Source organism: Rhineura floridana, chromosome 3 (genome assembly GCF_030035675.1).
Source record: "Rhineura floridana isolate rRhiFlo1 chromosome 3, rRhiFlo1.hap2, whole genome shotgun sequence".
Taxonomy (NCBI): Eukaryota; Metazoa; Chordata; class Lepidosauria; order Squamata; family Rhineuridae; genus Rhineura; species Rhineura floridana.
The window spans coordinates 15,074,543-15,096,257 of record NC_084482.1 but is presented as its reverse complement, the minus strand read 5'-3'; the positions used below and the strand labels follow the sequence as shown (position 1 = coordinate 15,096,257).

At 47.9% G+C, this 21,715-nt stretch overlaps 1 protein-coding gene across 2 annotated transcripts in view; it reads right to left on the bottom strand.

Moving 5' to 3' along the window:
* ITGA5 (integrin subunit alpha 5) overlaps positions 1 to 21,353 on the bottom strand; it is an 86,920-nt gene extending 65,567 nt beyond the window's left edge. Inside the window, exon 1 of one of the 2 annotated variants that reach the window (XM_061614585.1) lies at positions 20,996 to 21,353. In XM_061614585.1, the coding sequence (XP_061470569.1) occupies positions 20,996 to 21,141 (146 nt within the window). In that variant the 5' untranslated portion in view covers positions 21,142 to 21,353. Of the gene's footprint in view, positions 1 to 18; positions 306 to 20,995 lie in introns of those variants that run through there. The other variant, XM_061614588.1, reaches the window with a different exon arrangement.
* Positions 21,354 to 21,715: the final 362 nt, after the last annotated feature.

The window sequence follows — 21,715 nt, the reverse complement described above, 5'->3', positions numbered from 1 at the left end:
TGTTCGCTTTTGGAGTACCTGCAGGCTCAAGCTATTTTCTTGTGGCTTTTATTTTGCTTGGAACGACATTCACGGCAGGCTCCTTCCTTGCTCTCTGCTCCCCAACTCTTGACAGTCTCCCTGTTTGCCCTACCCCCACGCACTCCACAGAGCTCCCTGGTGCAGGACAAAGGGCCCTTGTGCAGGCAGCCAGGTGTACAGTTTAGCAGCTGCAAGGAAGGCAGGGAATCCACCCCTCCTGGGGCCCACAGGCCTGGGAAAGAGCTTAAAATACCCAGCAGTCACAGCAAGAGCCCCGCCATATCAGAACAGCGGGGGCGGGTGGGCCAGCAAACGGAGACTCCTCACTGCAAACCTGCCCAGCACATTCAACGTCATCAGTGGGAACCAAAAGCCGCCACCCCTTTCAAATCTCTGCAGGGGGCCGACGGCTGATTCATAGCAAGACCAAAGCAGATGGGAGAAGAAGAAGTCTGCTAGGATTCCCAGCCTGACTTCAAAGTCTGACGGAGAAACTCACACCGCTGAGAACGCGTGAAACGCTTAAAATCTCCTGGATCATGAGAACCAAGGGTGGAATTAAAGGGAAGGAGAGATGGCAGGGGGGCACATTTCGCTCCCTGCAAAATCAGCTGAGCATCCTCCTCCTTTCCCTCCCACCAGCAACAAGCATCAATGCAAGCCAAGCCAAGCTGCACCCAGAGGACAGACCAAATGTTCATGTAGAAATCCTAATAATCTGACTAGCTCTGCCATGGCAGAGAGAGAGGAAAACAAACAAACAAAGGAACTTGGGTGGGAAGATATTTGATGATTCCTACATGGAGCCTTGGTTTGGCCTACAATTGGGGCTTGGCCTGCAAGCACCAAACTCTGGAGATGCTAAACTGTTTGGGAAGTTCTGCAAAGCTTTGTTGTGACCACTAGGGCATCCTGTGGGGCTTGCTTTTGCTAAAAGGGAACCAACCCTATTGAACCTGTCCACTGGATGGCACCACTTGGGGTGTTCCCACATTACATTCAACAAGTGTATAATCTGTGCTCACAAAGAGCTGTACAAATCAACAAGTGTTACACCCTTTCACACAAATGTACATATGTAGAGATAGCTTGTGCATGTGTTCAGTGTAACATGTGAACAAGCCTTCTGTGTCCTGAATTCAAGGGGGATGTTGAAACTTAAGGGGGGGGGACTTCTTGCTATAAGAACACCAAGAGCATCAAAATTCAATCTCTCAACACATCGGCGAAACAAAGCTAAGGACAAGTGTAACCAAGGGAAGTACCTTTTTCACAGAATGCATAATTAAAAACCTGGAACTCATTGCAACAGGATGATATTCTCATGGTTACTAGTCAAATGGCTAAAATGTTTTTACAAAAATAGAGGGAAGATCATGTTTGGGGCATACAACCCATTTTAGTGATTGTGAATAAAGAACCAGGGGGTGGTAGTTTTTCCAGATTAATAAATCTGGAAGTAATGACACATGATCTTGTTGATATGGACCACAGCTCCCCTTGCTGTACACAATCCTCAGAATTCCTTTAGCATAGAGTATCTTTTAAAGTGGCTTGAATTCATTGTAAACACCTTTTTTTAAAAACAAAAACCTGCCCCTGCCTAGCCTGACCATGACTTACAGTTCCAGCTCCACAAGGAAATGGGGACCCAAGGCTAATGGGTAGGTACACACTCGATTCTTCCCTTCCCCAGCTAGCTTCTCCAGTGATGTTTATGTAGATAGGCGCCTTCAAATCGAAACCCTTTATCTAATCTTTGTTTGCAGAACCTGCTCCAGCTAATCGACATCAAGATAGGCAGTGGAATACATTTGAGTCTCTCTTTCTCTCTTTTGGGGGCGGGTGGCAGTGGGGGGGGGAAAGGTCACACAAAACAGCTGAGGGACAAGAGGTGTCATTGGCATTGGGAGTAAAAGGCTGCCCCTGCGTTCTTAACATAAACTGCTACACAGCTGTGACAGTGGGCAAGATTCCACAACAGCTACTAGACATGATAGCTATGTTCTGCTTCCACTGTTTGAGGCAGTGTGCCAGTAGCTGGGGATCACAAGTGGGGAGAGTGCTGCTGTTCCATTCAGGTCTTGCTAGCGGGCTTCCCATAGAGGCATCTACTTGGCCACTGTGAGAACGGGATGCTGGACCAGATGGGCCTTTGGCTTGATCCACAGCAGGACTCCCCTTATGTTCTTAACAGGCCAGAAGAGATATGCCAAAAGACACAGCGTTGTTTGTTTCCATCAGACCCTATATATTATCTGAGAGCCTGGTGGAGGGGTTTATGGTCCAAGCAGCCACAGGTAGGAACCACATACGAGATAAACTTGCACCAGATGGATTCCATTGCAGATTACCTCCCTGGGAACACTTGGGCAAGTTGTTCATTATAAAGTTATTTCAGTTGCCGGAGGAGAGAAAACCAACCTCACTGCTATACCCCAGTGGTGGGGAACTTGGGGCCCTCCAGACCTTCCAACTTCCATAACCCCTAACCATTGGCCATGCTGGCTGTGGCTGATGGGAGTTGGGAGTCCAGCACAAGATTCCCTGCCCCCTGCTGCATCCTATCATATGTGCCTGAACTTGGCTCTTGAGTCAGCAGTTTGTTACTTGTTGCCTTGACAACAGCATCACATGAGAACATTTCCACGTGTGAACAAGTCATTCACATATTAATCACGGCAGACAGAGTTATCATCTTGCGTGTGGCCAACCCAAACATGATTGATTTTCTACAGAAAGATTTACACACCCTCTGCTGTGAGTCATCATGTTGAGTAATCAAGTGGTAAGCTACCAAAGTAACTATGCGTGTGAACCAGCTTTAGTCTGCCACACACATACACAAGACATCCCCTCCCCAAACAAGGGACATAATTTATCCTCTTTGGACTGTTTCTCTGTTGCATCCATGGGGGGGGGAGAGTGAGAGAGAGATTGATTTCCAAACAGACATAGCACTTTTTGTTTCCACTGATACTGGCTTACAAACAACCTGCTCTCTGACCTCCCAGTTACTGCGGCTGTCTCTACATGTATTGTTGTGCCTGAAATTTCAGGCTTTACGAGTGACCAGGTCCTTCTTACTATAGGGATGGGGGATTGGTGGCCCTCTACAGGTTGCTGGACTGGAATCCCCAGCATCCCACCCTTAACAGACTGGCTGGGACTGGTGGGAGTTGGGGTCCAGCCACAGGCTCCTCATCTACAGGCTTACTAACTGGATCTTTTAAGGCTGCAATCTTCTGATCAGATAGAGAGTTGGCAATCATCACCTAAGCCTCACTAACCTCAAAGCTAGACAACTTTCACTAGAAAAGATAATAATGATTCACTAGAAAAGACAACAATGCTGGGGAAAACAGAAGGGAGTAGAAAAAGAGGAAGACCAAACAAGAGATGGATTGATTCCATAAAGGAAGCCACAGACCTGAACTTACAAGATCTGAGCAGGGTGGTTCATGACAGATGCTCTTGGAGGTCGCTGATTCATAGGGTCGCCATAAGTCGTAATCGACTTGACGGCACATAACAACAACAACAAAGACAACTTTCAGGTGTAAAGGGTGCTTTGCATCGGGCAGCCAACAGTGTGCCCTCCAGACGTGTTAGACTCCCAATTCCCATCAGCCCCAACCAGTCTGGCCAACGGCCCAGGATGATGGGAGTTGTAGTCAAACAACATCTGGACAGCACCACGTTGGATACCCCTGGTCTACATGTTACCAGATCTATGCGGCAAGCTGCAGTGACTTGAGAGAGGTTCCAAGCTAGTGAAGACATCTCCAAGAATGCCCATTTTGCAAGCATGGAAACCTTCCACATTATAGCAGGGCATGAAAAATCACCCATGGAAAAGCAGCTTACTGACACAGAGATCTGGCATCGTACCTGAAACACATGTCATCGATGCTGTAGGATCTGCATATGTTCCCAGATTGCCTTCTTGAGACAATTCAAAGTGCTGCTTTTAGATTTATAAAGCCACTGAAAGGCTCAGCTCTCACATACCTGAGAGACTCCTATATCCTGTCAGAGCAGTGCTGTCTTTTTGACTGCATAATCTGTGTACAGAATCCAAGCGATGTATGTTTGTATACACGCATCTATAGACACACAACTGAGAAAAGGCTCAAACATACTACAACTCCCATCAGTCCCAGCCAATGGCCAGGGATGATGGGAATTGTCATCTAGCAACTTCTGGAGGGCCAAAGGTTCCACACTCCTACTTGATATGCTCTCTGCCATAGCCTTCCGCCCATCAGGAAACAGTACAGCCTCCCCAGCATCCTCGCTTCCCCCCTGTTGTGGTAGAACTGGTTCTGGACGTCCCAAATTAAGTCTCCAGCCCGGCAGCCAGTCTGTGTCTATTCCCCACAATCACTTTGTTGTAGTCTCTCATTCTCTTCACCTTCAAGCTTCCAGCTAAATCAAAAGAGCTTGTTTCCGGAGTAAACAGGAAACTGACATGGCAGGTGATAACAGAAAATGCAGCCTCAAAAGGAAACACATGGGGGGAGGGATGAAATGTGTTTAGGAGGCAACTTGCAGATGGAGCACTAGATTTAATGGGTTGAACAGCCAGATTCAGAAATACCTACAAAGCTCTCTGATTAGACCCGGGCAAACAAGATGTTCTCTCAGACTGCCAGACAGTACTGTAACAACAAAGACGGGGTTAAAGTATATTCTGTGACTCTACCCCAAGGCTGGGGAACCTGTGGCCCTCCAGATGTTGTTGTACGCCAACTTGTGTAAGACCCAGCTAACATTTGGAGGGTCACAGGATCAGAGGAAAAAACAATGGATTTATTGAGGTCCAGTGCGGCTATTCCAAATGGTTTATGCCTCAGGGCAGTGGTTTTCAAACTTTTTACCCTCAAGAACACCCCCACCGCAAGATCCCTGTGCTCGCCATGGAACCTCTGAACCTCTGTTAAGGAACTCCTGCACATTACAGAGGATTCAGGGATACGCTTTAGGGCAGGCATGTGGAACTTGTGGCCCTCCAGATATTGTTGGGCTCCAGCTCTCATATCAGCCCCAGCTAGCATGCATAGAGTCTTATGACAGCCTTCAAACAATAGCAGATTTATTGTGGCATGAGCTTTTGTGGACCAGAGTCTGTGCCATCAGGTGCCTAAAGTGTTACCCTAAATACTGGCAGGGATATATATGCATGAGTATGGGCAGATTAATGGTGGAGCCAAAAGGCCATGAAATGGAAGGTGTGTAGCCTGTGACATTTATTATTATTATTATTATTATTATTATTATTATTATTATTATTATATTATATTATATTTATTAGTCGCCCATCTGGCTGGATGTCCAGCCACTCTGGGCGACGTACAAAGTAAAATACATTAAACATTAAAATGTTAAAATATTAGAACCCAACAATAAAAACTTAACTCAACCCAAAGGCTTGCCTGAAGAACCAGGTCTTCAAAGTCCGGCGGAAGCTCATCATCGAAGGGGCACAAGAGCATACAAAAGAAATCCAGTGGCTGTTCACAAAAGCAGAACTGGCAATAACAAAATCCTTATAGCTTATTACTGCTGTTGTGTACACCATGAGCACACTGGTCATCCACATTTGAGAGTTGCATAGAAATACCAGACTGTGTGTGTGTGTGTGGGCGCACACCTCATACCTGTCATTGCTCAGAAATGCTAAGAAACAAACAGAGAAAAATCAGTGCCATAAAATTAGTGCATTTTTCAAAGTTTCACTCCACCATCTTCGTTCAAAATGGTGTCCAACTGTATCCAGACATAGATGAAAACCTGCTCAGGAACCATCATGCAATGTTTGAACATGATGTCTTAAAAGGTGACCAAAAGCATGGCAAACAACTAACTTTCCAAAATATATAGCTGTGTGTGTCTGCGTGTGTCTGTCAGACTGTACCCCTTGCATTTCATGGCCTTTTGGACCCACTGTTTTTCCTCTATACCCATGCACATGGATCACTGACAACCAAGGATAAACAATAAAGTTGTTTGTCTTCAGGGTGACTGAACAATCTTGGTGGGCTTTGTTGCAACACGCTAGCATGCCTACATCTTTGGAATTAATCACAGGTGAGGCACAACAGCTGAAGAGCTCAAATCCAGATATCCGTATCTTGAGAGCCCATCTCCGAACAACAGGTGATGTTGGCCGGCCACAGGTGGACTGGCTATTGCCTAGATGCAGAATGCAATGGGTGCTACTCACGGGCCAGCTGCTGGGGAAAGAATCACACTGGCCTTTTGTTATTAACTGCATTGTGTATTCTGCCACCTCTTAATAAACCAAAAGGGAAAAAAGACAACCTTATAACAATATCCAGCGTTTCCCAACCTTTGGGTCCCAGATATGGTTGGACTACAATTCTCATCAGCCCCAGCAGCATGGCCAATGGTCAGGAATGATGGGAAATGTAGTCCCTCAATGAAAGGGGAGGGGAAGGGGAAAAATGAATCTGATAAGCAGAGCTGCCTTCCTTTCCTTCTGCCAAAGGCTCCCCCACCCTCCCTACCTGCAAACTCCTGCTTGGGACCATTTGGTCAAATGCCAGGAGTCCAAATAGATCTGACAGAATGAGGCTGCACCAGCCTCCAGGCCATGGCCATTCCCTAGACCTTCCACGGCAGCCTCTATTCTCAGGTAGGTGAATCAATAGCCAAAATTAAGCAGGGCTGGTTAATCTGCAACCTGCTGGAGAGGCAGCTGGTCCCCTCAGAGGCCTTTGATGATGATAATGGTGGTATGTAACCTGAGCTGGACACCATAGTCCCACTCCCTGGGAAAGGGAATGCAGAGTATGCTAGCTAAGGCTTTAAATGGAAGACGCAGGGACATGGCTCAGAGATAAGAGCACAAGCTTTGCATGCAAAAGGTCACACGTTCGATCCCTGGCATCGCTGGGTAAGGTTGGGAAAAGTCCCCAGTCTGAAATCACGGAAAGCCACTGCCAGTCAGTGTAGGCAATACTGAGCTAGATGGACCAGTGGTCTGAACTGGTATGAAACAGCTTCCAGAATTCCATAGTAAACTGGCTCATATATATGTGCTGCCTTCTCAGTCTGTTTCATTAAACTGAGGAAGGATGTAGTTGCCTACAAAATGTCACAGGAAACCAGTAAGGACCAATTTGTACAGGCATGCATATTCCCATAGTGCCCCAACGTTGGATTTTGCACGCATATGAATTCTCCCTGCCCCATATAGATAGTTTTACATAATCCCGATTACAGTCATTTGAATTTTGTTATCTGCCACCGCCTTCTTTTCTCATTCACTCTCACCAGCCAGTGAACCATGCTAGATCAGGCCAATCGCCCCTCTAGTCCAACGTCCTGTTCTCACAGTGGCCAACCAGATGCCCCACAGGAAGCCAGCAAGCCGGACCTGAGTGTAACTCCCCAACTTGTGATTCCCAGCAACAGGTATTCAGAGGCATATCGTCTTCAACAGCAGAGGTAGGACATAGCCATTGTGGCTGGCAGCCATTGTAGGCTTATTCTTCATGAATTTCCTCTTTCAAAGCCATCCAAGTTGGTGATTATCACTACAGTTTCAAAGGTGGGAAACTGAGGCTGAGAAAAATGCCACCCATGTGGTCTTCCAGATGTTGATGGATTCTGGTTTCCATCAGCTTCAGCCAGCGTGGCCAATGGTCTAGGGCAGCCTTTCCCAATTAGTGGGCCACCAGGTGTTGTTGGACCACAACTCCCATCAGCCTCAGCCAGCATCGCCAATGGTCAGGAAAGATGGGGATTGTGGTCCAACAACATCTGGTGGCCCACTAGTTGGGAAAGGCTGGTCTAGGGTGATAAGAGTTGGGAATCCAGCAACATCTGGAGGACCACAAGGTCCCCACCCCTGACACAGAACAGCGCATACCTCCACGTCATGGCTTGGTCTGCTGAATTATCAGCAGCAGGGAAATGTAGACCGTTGTTATGTCACAACAGGGGTTCCATGTCAATACGGCTTACAGGAAAGAAAACGGGAGAACAGCTGCCTCAAGTTCCCTTCCTAAACATGTATGTGGTACCCCCCCCTCCGTCTTCAGATCCCACCTCAAAACTCACTTTTTGCATGAAGACTTTGGCTCAACACCCTCAATCCTTACCCTCAACTGTAACCAAACTATAACTGCTTTTGCTCACACTCCTCCTTTGCTGTGCTGCCCCAGGCATCTTTGGAGGAAGGCGCAGGATATGAATATAGTAACAACAACAACTTCTTTCATCATCCTTCCCTCTTTTTGTCTTCCCACCTGAAGGCCTAACTATACTGCAAATGTCCTCTTTAATCAAAGTTTCACTGGAAGAATTCTGGGAACTGTAGCTTGCCAAGGTGCCAAGACATCTATCTTAGAAATCCCTAGCCCCTCCTCACACAACTAAAATACCCAAGGTTCCCCAGGAAGAAGGAATGAGTGTTAAGCCAGCTTAAGTCAATAGTGTGGAAACAGCCTTAGAACAGGTAGGGAACCTCAGGCCCAACGGCTGAATGTGGCCCTCCAGATCTCTTTATCTGGCCCTTGGGACTCACTCCAGGCCACACTCTCTCTCTCTTCAAGCCATACCTCTCACTAGCCCTCCTCAAGTGCTTTTCCCTGCCTGGAATGTGTCCTTGAACTGCAGTGATGCCTCTGACTTGCTTGGATAGAGGAAGCCGGGGTGTGTGTGCAGAAACCTCTTCTCTGTGGCTGGAACGTAGACTACTACCCAAAAGTAAGAGACAAAACCAAGCCTCCACACGCTTTTGCTTCTGGCGACACCACCACCATCACCGCCACTCAAATTTTGCCCAAGAGGGAATGTGGCCCTTGGACTGAAAACAGTTCCTCACCCCTGGCTTAGAACTTAAGCAAAAGAATGACAGGTCCTTGCCCTATAAGGAGCTCACATTCTAAGGCAAGAATGGGGAAGGCTGTGGTCCTTCTATGACATTTTGTTGCCTGAGGCAAAGGACAAGATGGCACCCTCCCAATTCCATTCATAGAAGCTGACTGGACCGGCAACTGAATCTTACTTCAACCACAGCAATGGAACAGCTTTTTGTACCCCACCTTAAGGCAGCTAAAGACCCTCAGCATCTGTTACCTGAGGTAGCTGTCTCACTTTGCATAATGGTAGGGCCGGCCCTGCCTCTCATCAGTCCTAGCACGCAAGGTCAAAGATCAGGGATGACAGGAGTGGTAGTCGAGCGACCTCTGGAGGTCCACCGCTTCCTCACCCCTGCCTTAGAATGTAAACTTCTTAAGGGGAAGAGACCTGCCTTTTTGCTTGAGTATCTCTGTAAAGCACTGGTAGCACTGTATAAATAGAATTAGAATAATTTATTTCGATCAAAGATCGGCACATAAAAAAGCATGAGTAAACAAGATCATATAAAGTACATAAAACCATAAGTGAGTAAAAAGTACAAAATTAAAATCAGTATAAGATTTCCTATACAAGGTCATTTATCATTGTTTTCCGACATGCGATAGCAGGAGCACAGAAACTAGCCACTCTTACTGTAACCTGGGGACTCTTGTGAACTGTATAAATAAACAAATGGACACAAGGAATACTGTTGTCAGTGGCAACCCTGTATTTCTTGGAGAAGATGGCATCCAAGCATCCAAACATGGACTGAAGCCCTTCAAAGCCAATCCAGTAAGCGGCTCAAGCCGGGCTTGCCCAGAGAGCCCTTTATAGGGGACAGAGAAAAAGGATGATCCCAAAGCAACTGAGATCTAACTGGGATGCAGAGCTTGGAAAAGTTACTTTTTTGAACTACAACTCTCATCAGCCCCAGCCAGCATGGCCACTGGATTGGGCTGATGGGAGTTGTAGTTCAAAAAAGTAACTTTTCCAAGCTCTGGGGCTGGCCAGCACTGCAAGCAAGTTGACAACCCCCAAAGTAATCAGTTGCGGCTGGGGAGTGTAGATGCCGCCTGTAGATGAAGGAAACACTTGCAGACATTTGGCACTGTGCAAAATACAGGCGTGCACAGGGCCTAGCTGGAGGGCTTGCAATTCAGCCAAGAAGATGGGAACAGTGGTAGAGGTCAGGAGTTAGAGTGGGAGAGGTCAACGATTGGACAGGGGTCAGGGAGAGGTCCTTTTCTGATCTCCCATGTAGGCTGACCCTCCGCCACAGCTGAAGAGTCGCTTGAGCAACAGAAGGGATACTACCCCAAACCTGTGTCCTACCCATTGTACCAATTCTCCGAGTCAAAGTGGAGCAACTGTGTGTGCGCGTGCATGCTAGATGCATCATGCATAAATTGGTAATAGGGCCACAGCTCAGTGGCAGGGTATCTGCTTTGCACACAGAAGGTCCCTGGTTCAATCCCCAGCAGCTCCAGGTAGGGCTGGGGAAGATTTCTTGTCTGAAACCCTAGAGAGCTGCTGCTAGCCAGTGTAGACAATACTGACCTAAAAGGACCAAACGTCTGACTCAGTATAAGGCAGCTTCCTTTCATATAACAGGAGCAGCAGTCTAAATAATTTTTATTCCATAATGGCAGCCGTTCATGGAAAGGTACACTGCTTAATACCCTTCTCATCTGAAGCCATAAACTTCCCCCCTCTTTCCTCTCCTTTCCGGCATTTGAGGATGGTAAGTTAAACTGAAAGGGAAACGTGTCGAAGAAGCACGGCCGGTGACCATCTGTTCAATCCATGCTGTCATACCTCTATGCCAAAAAGTCCGTAAAAACGTTCAGTAATGCACACACAAAGACTTAATAAAGGTGATCGGCACAAGACTTTCAAACCCTCAGCCCCACTCCACTTTCTAGTCTCTCATCCCTGCGACTAGGGACCCTGCGCTCTTCAGATCCAATGCCAGCCTGCCTTCAGTGACGCTGCAGAGGGAGAGGGAGCGCAAAGCTGCCTCTGGCCCAGTGCCGTCTGGGGTCAGGCCAGCTGAGTGGGGAAAGGAGGAGCACACCCCTGGCTGATGAGCAAAGAGGAAAGCTGGCTCTAGACTAAACCAGGAGCAAGCAGAGTCACTGGATGCCAACAAAGCACTCCCCCCTCCCCAACTCTAAAGGCTTCTCCCCCCCAAGAATCAAAGAGAAGGAGTGGCCCTACCACACTAGCCAGAATCTCAGCAGTGGGGCTGGATGCCACCCTACACCAATGCAACACAACTTCTGCTCTGTTCCTTTAAACTGCCTTGCAAAAGACCCCCTGATTTGGCAACCGTTTGCTTCACCTTGCCTGCATCTCTGGTTCCATCGGCCTTCCCTAACCACATCCTTACCACTCATTGGAATTCCCCAAAGTCTGTCTTACACACCCCAACAACCCCATCCTTGTCTGGCTTCCCTAAGGTAGAGCTTAGTCCCTTGGAAAAGGAACAAGCCCCTTCATTGTTGTTGACACTCAATAACATAGCAGTATTAGCTAGCACAAGACTAGGAGCTCCTCCAGATGTCCTTTTTATTGCACATTCATGATTTGTACTATGGCCCTTCCCCTAACAAGAAATATTCCCCTAATTTGGAGAGGCTGCGGGTCATATAATTTTGTACTACATTCATGGGACAAACAACCTGCCCCACCCACCCCTACAGAAGCATAATCATTACCAGCATCCCAGCGCAGAGCTAGCAATTGTAGATAACTGGGCTTGGGGCCGTAGACATTTCCAGACAGTGCAAAGGACAGATCGGAACATGGCCAGGAGATTTTTCCAACAGGGAGTCAAAAGATGGCTATGCTGGTGATGATCATCTATGGTTCCTGAACCAACCCTAACCTTTCTATGCTACTCTGACTTGCCCCATCCACACTGCTAATCTATCCAAGGAAAGCTTAATCCAAGCAAGAAAAAAAAGGGTGTGTGCTTCAGGCCAGTATTACAGGCTTAGTCATTCTGGAGTGCCTCTGAGGACCATAGCTCAGTGGTACAGCATTGGCTTCACATGCAGAAGGTCCCAGGTTCAGTCCTCAGCAGGTCCTGGTAGGGCTGGGAAAGACTCCTAATCTAAAGCCCAGAGAGCAACTCCAAATCAAGAGTAGACAATACTGAGCTAGATGGACCAATAGTCTAACTCAGTATAGGGCCGCTTCCTATGTACATGCAGAACGCTTTTAATATGAGCAGCTCCACTGGATGAGACCAAAATCCCATGTAATCCGCTACTCCGTTTTAAATACTGGCAAGTCAGAAGCCTTCGGAATCTTACAAGCAGGGCACAAAGGCCACTCCACTCCCCTTCCTGTTTGTCTCAAGCGTCTAGTTATTCAGGGGTATACTGCCACTAAACAGAAAAGTTCCACTGAGCTATTTCCCACAGCTACATAAGCACAGCCTACTCACGCACCACCTGAGACTAAAAGGGCAAGATGTCCAGATATGCAAACAGTGGTGACTTCAAGGTAGACCTGATCCCTGGAAACTTGCTTGTTTAGAAATTCATAGTGAAATCCTGTGCACATCTACTCAGAAGTGTGTTCAACGAGACTTGCTCCAAAGTAAGTGTGTATAGGACTTGAACGCTTTCCTGGGAGTAAGCCCCACTGAACAAGTGAGAGTTGTTTTCAAGTAAACATGTGCCACGATTGTACTATCAATGCTGCACCTTTGCTTTGGCCATCTAGTATAGACTGTAAGCTCCTCTGGGCAGAGACCATGTTATTTCCCTAATACTTAGCAAACAAACAGCTGGCATAAAATATGCATGCTTAGTAGTAGCAGCTTATTGCAGGATCTATCAGCTTCTAGGACAGCCTTCCCCAACCTAGTGTGGCCTCTGGATGTTGTTACATTACAATTCCCAACAGCCCCAACTGGTATGGCCAATGGTCAGGGATGATGGGAGTTGTAGTGTGAACCATCTGGAGGGCACCAGGTTAGGAAAGGCTGATCTAGAATTATTGATGGCTCCTTACTGTGAAGGTAAAAGCAAACAGTGTAGCTCAGCGCAGCCACAGAGCAGGTAGCAAGGAAGGGCAAGGAAACTAGGACCACCAGCATACCCTTTCTGCACTGATGAAGGCTCTTCTCTATCTGCTCAGCTCTATAGGAAAGCTTTGTTATACCAAACCAGCCCACTGGTCCACCCAGTTCAGTACACTCTGCACTGATCTGCAGCAGCTCTCCAGGATTTCAGACCAAGAGTCTTTCCAAGGCCTACCTGGAGATTCCAGGACTCAAACCTGGGACTAGATAGCCAGATGCAAAAGAAGACAGGGCACCTGCAGCTTCAATAGTCATCTAGAAGAGGGAATTTCAGGCAAACTAAACCTGCTGAAATTCCCTCTTCCACACAACCGTTAAAAAGACGGAGGAGCCCTTTTGCATCTGGCCACCCTAACCTGGTGCCTCCTGCTTGCGAAAAGTGTTCTGCTACTGAACTATGGCCCTTCCTCCTCCCCCCCCGCCTAGAACCCACAGCCTTGGGGTTAACAGGAATAGGCCCCTACTCATTGAGCCACCAGACCCAGTGGAGCCTAAAGCTATACAGTGTGTTCACAGACTCAACAGCAGCTGCCTTGCTCTGGTTTTGGAAGCAGTCTCTTTGTAAAGTTGCCATAAATTCCCCACCCCACTTTTTAAACCTTAATAGAACGTTCAGTCTGACAGTGGATCTGGTTGTACTTATAATGGAAAAACTGCCACATTCAGTCAGATTTACTATCTGGATAGGCACAGTGAGGAGAACGAAGGAAAGGGAGCAATAAACCAGATTTGTGTGTCCATACACATATATTTACATGCATTCACACCCGGTTCAAGACACATGCATCTTCCTCCCCAACTCAGAGATTTAACTCCTAGAGACCCACAGAAAGAGGCTAAAACCTGGAGGCAGGATATCTACTGCATGTGTATGCACACTTAAATATTTTTCTGAAGGCATCCTGAGCCCCTTTCGAAAAGACAAAAGGAAGACAGTGATTTACCAGGGACAGGAACCATAAAACAGGAACAGTTGGTGCATAAGCACCAGACCCGGGTTGCCTGCCAGGAAGTGACTGCTGTGCACACAACCCACCCCTTGCGCCAACCAGCCCTTCCTGCAATAAAAAGCTAATGCTGTCACTTTCCGCCCTGGAATCTGGGCAAGAAACTTTGTCTCGGCAAACCATAAAAAGGTCACATTTGCAGGAGCTGCAGAGTGTTGCATTTTAAAAGTGTGGCCAATTTGAGGGAAGGGCCACAGCTCAGCGGAAGAGCACATGCCTTCCATGTGTGAGCCCCAAGTTCCAATCCTTCTGCACCTCCAGTTTAAAAGATCTCAGGTAGCAGACTCAAGTAAAGACCTCTGCCTGAGATCCTGGAGAGATGTTGCCAGTAAGAGTAGGAAACACTGAACTAGAAGGGACTAAAGGTTTCACTCTTTATAAGGCAGCTTTCTATATATAATTGATGTTCACTGTCTGCAGCTGGTAAGAACCTATTATCAATTGTCTCCAGGGTCTGGAAGGGCCTCTCTCATCCTGTTCTTTGTTTCTACTAATTCATTCCCACCTATCATCCTATGTTATGATTATTGTAAGTAAAGCTACACCCGAGTTTTAAAATAAAAATGAAACCCCATAAAATGATGGGCTTTCAAATATGAAACATTTTTCACTGGAAAAAAGTACCTTTTTCACTGAGCAGAGGGGGAATCAAGGATTTGGCCCTCCTTTTTGTGTGGAGGATTTCCGTGGCATGCGCATGTCTTCTGTAAAAAGCGCAGGCATCTACACGGCAAGTCCAGTGACCTCTTTGCATTTCAGGAAATCAAACCATGTGATTCGGCACATGCAAAAAGATGCCACACAGCACATGGAATGACATATCATTATAACACTTGACATCGAGACATCACCAAAGACCCGTCCAGTTAGAACACACACACTGAAAACAAATATTTTGAAAGCAGCAGGTTTGGTGGTAGCAGAGGGGAAAGCAGATTAAATGTGATGTGTTTAAACGGCTTGTATCTAAGCCATTAAGAAAAGGCCCATAGGTAAGAGGGTGAATCGACTTCCCTATAGTTATGCACAGATGAGATGTACATATATCACCAAGAGCTTGAAAGGACAGAGTTTGGGCCCTTCCAGACTAATTGGGGGGGGGGGTTGCATGTATATTCTGCAACATCTCATTGACACATTAATAATGCATTAGCGCTGGACTTATCCACACATCATTCCACTTTATTAGTTGTTCTGTGATACTTCCCCAGTGTTACTGCATTATTGCCATCCGGAGGGGCACAGTTGTACTATAGTATTTATTTATTACATTTCTATCTTGCCTGCCCTTCCTCCCAGAAGGAGCTCAGGGCGACAAACAAAAACACTAAAAGCACTCTAAAACATCTTAAAAACAGAAATATATTAAAACAAAACATCTTTTTTAAAAAAAGCTTCAAAAACATCTTTAAAAGACTGGGATAGGGCCTATAGAGCAACAAAAGCAGGAGAATCCCCACTTCAGAATATACGTGGTATGAAAAGTTACGTGATTACATAATTATATCAGGAAGTTACGAGACATGCACTGACTGGAAACAAAGCAATATGTACGTCCTGAAACTTCTGCAGGCACAAACGTTATTGAACGTGGGATTGCATGCAACCACCCTGATATTACCAAGAGCACAAATTGTCATGAATGCACAATTAACATAATATCTGGAAGGGGCCTTTGAGAATTTTGCCAAGCATTTGTGTAGGGCACATAATATGCAACCTGCTTACAGATTATGATGGGTGCATTTCACTGCATTTGCAATGTGCTACTGCACTGCAGCTTTCCAGTGATTCTGCATGCTATGACATACGTACATGCGCAAACATCATACATGATGATCCATGGGCAGGGCTTTGAGCCGGCCCCTGTTTGCTAAGCACCGCTAAAAGATCCTCACCTCAAAACCTGCTTTAGACCTCAAAACGTGCTGCTAATGGTGAAAAGAGAATATCATTTCTTGTGGAGATGCCTGCTTCAGGCCACAGTGGTGGAGGCAGAGAAAATGCATCATGTACTGCACTGTCCTCCTGCTTCCAGGCAGCCCTCCTAGAAAACTGGAGCCAGAAGATTTGAGTTGCTGCACACTTCCAGCCCATCCCTGCAGAGGCAGGGAGGGTCAGGCCTCCTGGGATCTATCTCTGTCTCTTCGGAAGAGGAGAGGGCATGGCAGTTTGCAGCAACATTTGGCTCACAGCCAGAGCTTAACACCAAGCAAAGGCTCAGCTCACAGAGGGCACCACCCAGTAGGAATTTTTCTAGTGATGTGCAAGCATGACCAGAAACTGCAAAAAAGGAACTTCTACCCATTTGTATCTGAAACCTGGTATATATCAGCTTATGTCCTGTTTCTGTCCCACAGCTGCACATGTGCATCTGGCCATAAGGTCACTCTGATTCCTCCTGCTTGTGTGGCAATGTAACTGGGATATTGTGTATTTAATGGGGGAAATGGGGAGAGTTTCATCAAGACTGAGAAGAGCTTATTTCCTTCCTTCGCCCCCCCCCCAAAAAAAACTCATTAAAGAAGCAGATTACACGTGTCACTTGCATGACAAGGCATATCCTGGGGGCAATGACTGAATGCAGGACTAGTGCCAGCAACTAGCAAGCTTGGGCAGCTGTGAGGGTCCCAGAACCTTGGCAGGGCCCATAGCGATGCCTCCTTGGGCCTCCCTTCAGTATTATTTTTCAAGACCAGCACACCAAGCAGCTGGATCCAGTCCCCACAGTGATTCCCCACAATGCCCCCAACCTCACATTAATCTGGGGCAAGGTAACCAACATGGCACCTTCCATATGCTGCTGGACTCCAACTCCAATCAGCCCCAGCTGACATGCAGCTATTAGTTAGGGATAATGGCAGCTGTAGTCCAGCTAGCCTGTTCTGGAGCATTAAAATTAAAATGAAGTCTAGACCCAGACACCCAGGATGAACGGAGTGCTCAGGGCCCACTGACAAATGGAATGGCTTAATGGAGGGCACTTTGCCCGGGGCTCTCACAAACCTAGAGCTGGCCCTGGCGGCATGGAACATAGGAACCTGCCTTATATTGAATCAGATCACTGGTCCATCTAGCTCAGTACCAAACATCAGCTTCCCAGGATTTCAGGCAGGAGTCTTTTTCCAGCCCAACCTGGGACCTTCTGCGTGCCAAGCAGATGTTCTACCATGGAGCTATCACCCTTTCTCGAGGAGGAACCAGACACCAGTTGGAGAGACCTATTGCCACCACCATCCCAGGAGATGTAGCATAGGGGACAGAGCGTTGGCCTTAGACAAGGGCCGCCTTTCCCAACTAGTGGGCCACCAGATGTTGTTGGACCACAATTCCCATCTTTCCTGACCATTGGCAATGCTGGCTGAGGCTGATGGGAGTTGTGGTCCAACAACGTCTGGTGGCCCACTAGTTGGGAAAGGCTGGACTAGGGGAATTGCCTTGAATTTTACAAGGTTCTCTCAGGAATAAACCTACCTCTGAGGATAACCATGGGAGATATCATGTATGATGTCTTGAAATTCTTGGAGGAAAAACAGGATAAATACGTAAAAGTAATAATCACCACTCCCATCCCAGAGTTAGCAGCACTCAGCAAAAGGTGTCAGGGGATTAGCCAAGGAAATCTCTACCAGGCCAAAAGAAGGAATTTGCAGAAATGGGGCTGGAGTGGGAAAGCTCTGGCCCTCCAGATGTTGCTGGACTGCAACTCTCATCATTCCTGGCCATTGGCCATGCTTGTAAGGGCTGATGGGAGTTCCAGTCTTCTCCCTCTCTCATAATACTAGAACTCATGGACATTCAAAGAAGCTGAATGTTGGAAGATTCAGGACAGACAAAAGGAAGTACTTCTTTACTCAGCGCATAGTTAAACTATGGAATTTGCTCCCACAAGATGCAGTAATGGCCACCAGCTTGGATGGCATTAAAAGAAGATTAGACAAATTCATGGAGGACAGGGCTATCAATGGCTACTAGCCATGATGGCTGTGCTGTGCCACCCTAGTCAGAGGCAGCATGCTTCTGAAAACCAGTTGCCAGAAGCCTCAGGAGGGGAGAGTGTTCTTGCACTCGGGTCCTGCTTGCGGGCTTCCCCCAGGCACCTGGTTGGCCACTGTGAGAACAGGATGCTGGACTAGATGGGCCACTGGCCTGATCCAGCAGGCTCTTCTTATGTTCTTATGTTATGTTCAGTTCAGTGACATGAAGGGCCAAAAATTCCCCACACTTGGGCTACAAGTTCCATATCCCTGACCTAGACGGAGGTCGTTCTTTAAACACCTCCAGCACAAACTAGGCAGGGTGCCCAGGGCAGAAAGAGCAAAAGTTTGGCAGACGCACCCCTCCTTTCTTCCAAGGAGTTTTAGGCTAACTACATCAGGTGAGCCAGGTTCAGCTGAGAGTGATTTGCTCCCCAAGTCACCCACTGCCTGCAAGCTTCACAGGGCAGGGATTTTGAGCCTAGGTTTCTCAGCACTTTTAAAGCCAAGCACTCTCATCACTGAGCTATGTTGGCTCTTGTAAGCATCAGGCACAATTTGCCACACTATCAGGGTGCATCCTAAAGATCACTTATTGCAGGTTAGTTACTGCTTTTTTTCCTTTGGAAAGAAATGCTCAGAAACCATTCTTTTCTCTGCACAATCACGGGATGTTGAAAGAAACTTGAAAGGGTGGGGTTTTTCCTCCCCAAACGCTCCTTCAGTGCATATTTGCGAGCAAGTGGTTGTTCTCATCTCAGCAGCAGTGTGGGTGGCAAGTACAGAATGAGGGCACAGCAGATATTCTGCGCTGAGTAACACAGAGTGCAAAGTTAGGTGGGTGTACTAGTTCAGAGATTTACAGACTGATCCAATGCCAACTTCCTTGGGAGGAAGTCCCAGTGAATTAAATGGAACTTACTCCAAGGAACCGTTCACAGGGCTGCAGCAGGATTTAAAGCAGGGATTGAGGGAGCTTTTAGCTCTCCAAATGTCACTCAACTAAAACTCCTATCACCCCTAGCAAGCATGGGCAATGGCTAGGGATTGTGGAAGTTGTAGTTCAGCAACATCTGGAGGGCCAAAGGTTCCCCACCCATGCCTGATTTAAAGGATCTTCTGGAAGGGTAAGCCAAAAGGAGACACTTGTAGCTAACTCCACTACTTTGGGAGGAGGTGGTGCTATTCAAACATCATAGTGGTGTATGTTACGTAATTTTAGACACAAATCGATAGCTATATGGGGAACCCTCTAATAAAATCTCAAAGTATATTATTTCAAAATGTGATACAGCAGCTCTCCTGCATTTGGGGGCCCTTCTGATGATTAGGGCCCTGGACATCTGCCCCAAAGTCCTGACCTTATGGCGCCACTGGAATGTCCAACCCACTCGCCCAGCAATCGCATCTCAGTCTGGAGGTGAAAGATCTCCAGTCTAGTACATTCAGAGACACCACCCAATACTCCCCTTTCTGCCACATGCCACACCCCACCCAAGCAAGACTTGTATATGCCTTTCCAGTTACTGGTGTGTGCCCAAGCAGGAGGAGCTACCAAGCTCAGTTTGCCCCTCCATTGCAAGGATGGAGAGATATCCAGTCACAATTATTCCCACCATCTCAAGCAGCATCCTTTCCTTTTCCGATTACCAGGATGCAGATGTGTACTCAACACCCAACCCTCTAGATGCCTTGAACATCCTGGCCAGAGAGGAAGGAGATCCGACCATGCTTTTTCTGCTAGACACCATCAGCATGGGCAAGTCTGGCTCGTGGTGATGGTGGCTCTGCTCCATATTTGACTTCTTGTGCAGCACATAGCTAAGTAGGATACTGCCTTATATTGAGCCCGACCATTGGCCCATCTAGCTCAGTATTGTCTACACTGACTGGCAGCAGCTCTCCAAGGTTTCAGAAGGGATCTTTCCCAGCCCTACCTGGAGATGCCACTGGGGATTGAACCTGCGTCCTTCTGCTTGCCAAGTACATGTTCTACCACTGAGCTATGGTTCTTCCCAAAATCAAATTAGGCCCATCTCAAATATGGGACAGGAGATCCAGAATAGGATGTTCCATCTCATCTTAAACATTTTGCCTTACCAGATTCTCTCCCCCCCCAAAAAAAACCCCATATGAAACGCCTGGGGGAAGAGACTAAGTAAATTTGCTACTTCACCGACCTCCTTTGCTAAGCACACCTTTGTGTGTGAAAGAAAAGTCCGACCAGGACGCCCGCCCACTTCCACCGCTCGTCCCAAGCCAGAGATTCACTTCCCATAACCTGTCCCGACAAAAAGGTTGCTACGGACTCTCTCCCGCGCCCCCCTCCCATCAGCTCCTTCAGCCCCAACCCGACCCCCCTCTTCTTTTCTCTTCCCCCACCCCCCAATCCCTGGAACAAGAGCGGCGGGGATGAGCTCCGATTACAGGAAATGCTTCGTTCCGAGCCTGTTGGGGGCGAGAGCGAGTGGAGAGGCGAAGACGAGGGGGGGGCGCGGAAAATCCGCCACTCTCGCCTGCGGCGGGGTTGGGCCGTCGCGCGTTCCTCCCGTGGAACAGCAGCAGCCGCTGCCGCCACCAAAGGGGAGTGTGTGGGGTGGAGATCCCGAGTAACGGGAGCGGGTTGTGAGGAAACGCAACAGGCGGGGGACGGTGGGTCTGCAACCACTTAGTGGGGCTGGAAAGAGGGAGCGGGCGGCAGGCCAGCCGAGTGGAGGGGAGGCGTGATTTGGAGTGGGGGGAGGAGAGAGGGAGAAAGCCACTTCTTCCAGGCAGTGCAACCTACGCCAATTCAATTTCGTTTTCCTTTCTAAGTTATCCAAACAGCGCAAAAAGTGGTCTTCCCACCTCCACCAGTGTGCGCGCTTCCCCGATCAGTGACCCCCCCATCTACTCCCATCTCCGGAGACCATCCGAGTCCCCGGATTAATGGAGGGTGGTTTCAGGTTGTCCCACTATGCCACCCCTTCCCCCCTCCAAAAAAAAAGAGTGTGTTCCGGCCACGCCGCCTTGCCTTGACCTACCTCTGCGCCTCCGGGAGGTAAAAGTCCACCGAGAAGCCAAAAAAGCTGCCTGGGGGGCCGCGTAAAAGCGCCGGCGCCTCGGCGTCCAGGTTGAAGCCCCAAGCGCAAGGCACGCTGAAGAGGAACAGCAGGGCCCGGGGAAGCATAGCTGGGCCTGGGCGTCGGAAGCGGAGGGAGAGAAGGTTATCTGGGTGGACGGAGCGAGAGACGAGAGCAAAATCCCAGCCGGGCTCCAAGAGATTCCCTCCCGGGGATCGCTCGCCTAAAGTCTTCTTTCTCCAACCCGCCCGGAACGTGAGTGCTCCGGAGGCTCGCCGCCTCCCTCCCCTCCTGCCCCCCTCGCCTCTTTGCCCGAGAATGAGTCACAAAAGGAGGAGTCTCTCTCCCTCCCCCTCGATGGGACAGGGGGCAGGATGGATCTCATTAAACTCCCAGCGCTGGGAATTTTGGAGGGGAGCCAGGAAGAGCTCCGATGAATATTTGGAAAAAGTTTTGATATATATTTGAAGAGGGTTTTCCCCCTGCTAAACACGCACACGCTCACAACGAGTTTTCATAATATATATATATATATATATAATGTATATATTGTCCGCTTCGTTTTTGCAAGTGGTGGCGAACTCCTTCGGCTTTGCAGAATTGATGATGTCATGTTGGGGTTTTCCTTGCTTGAAGGAAATCGAGCGCTCTGTGCCAGTTTTTTTGGGGTCGAAAAGATTT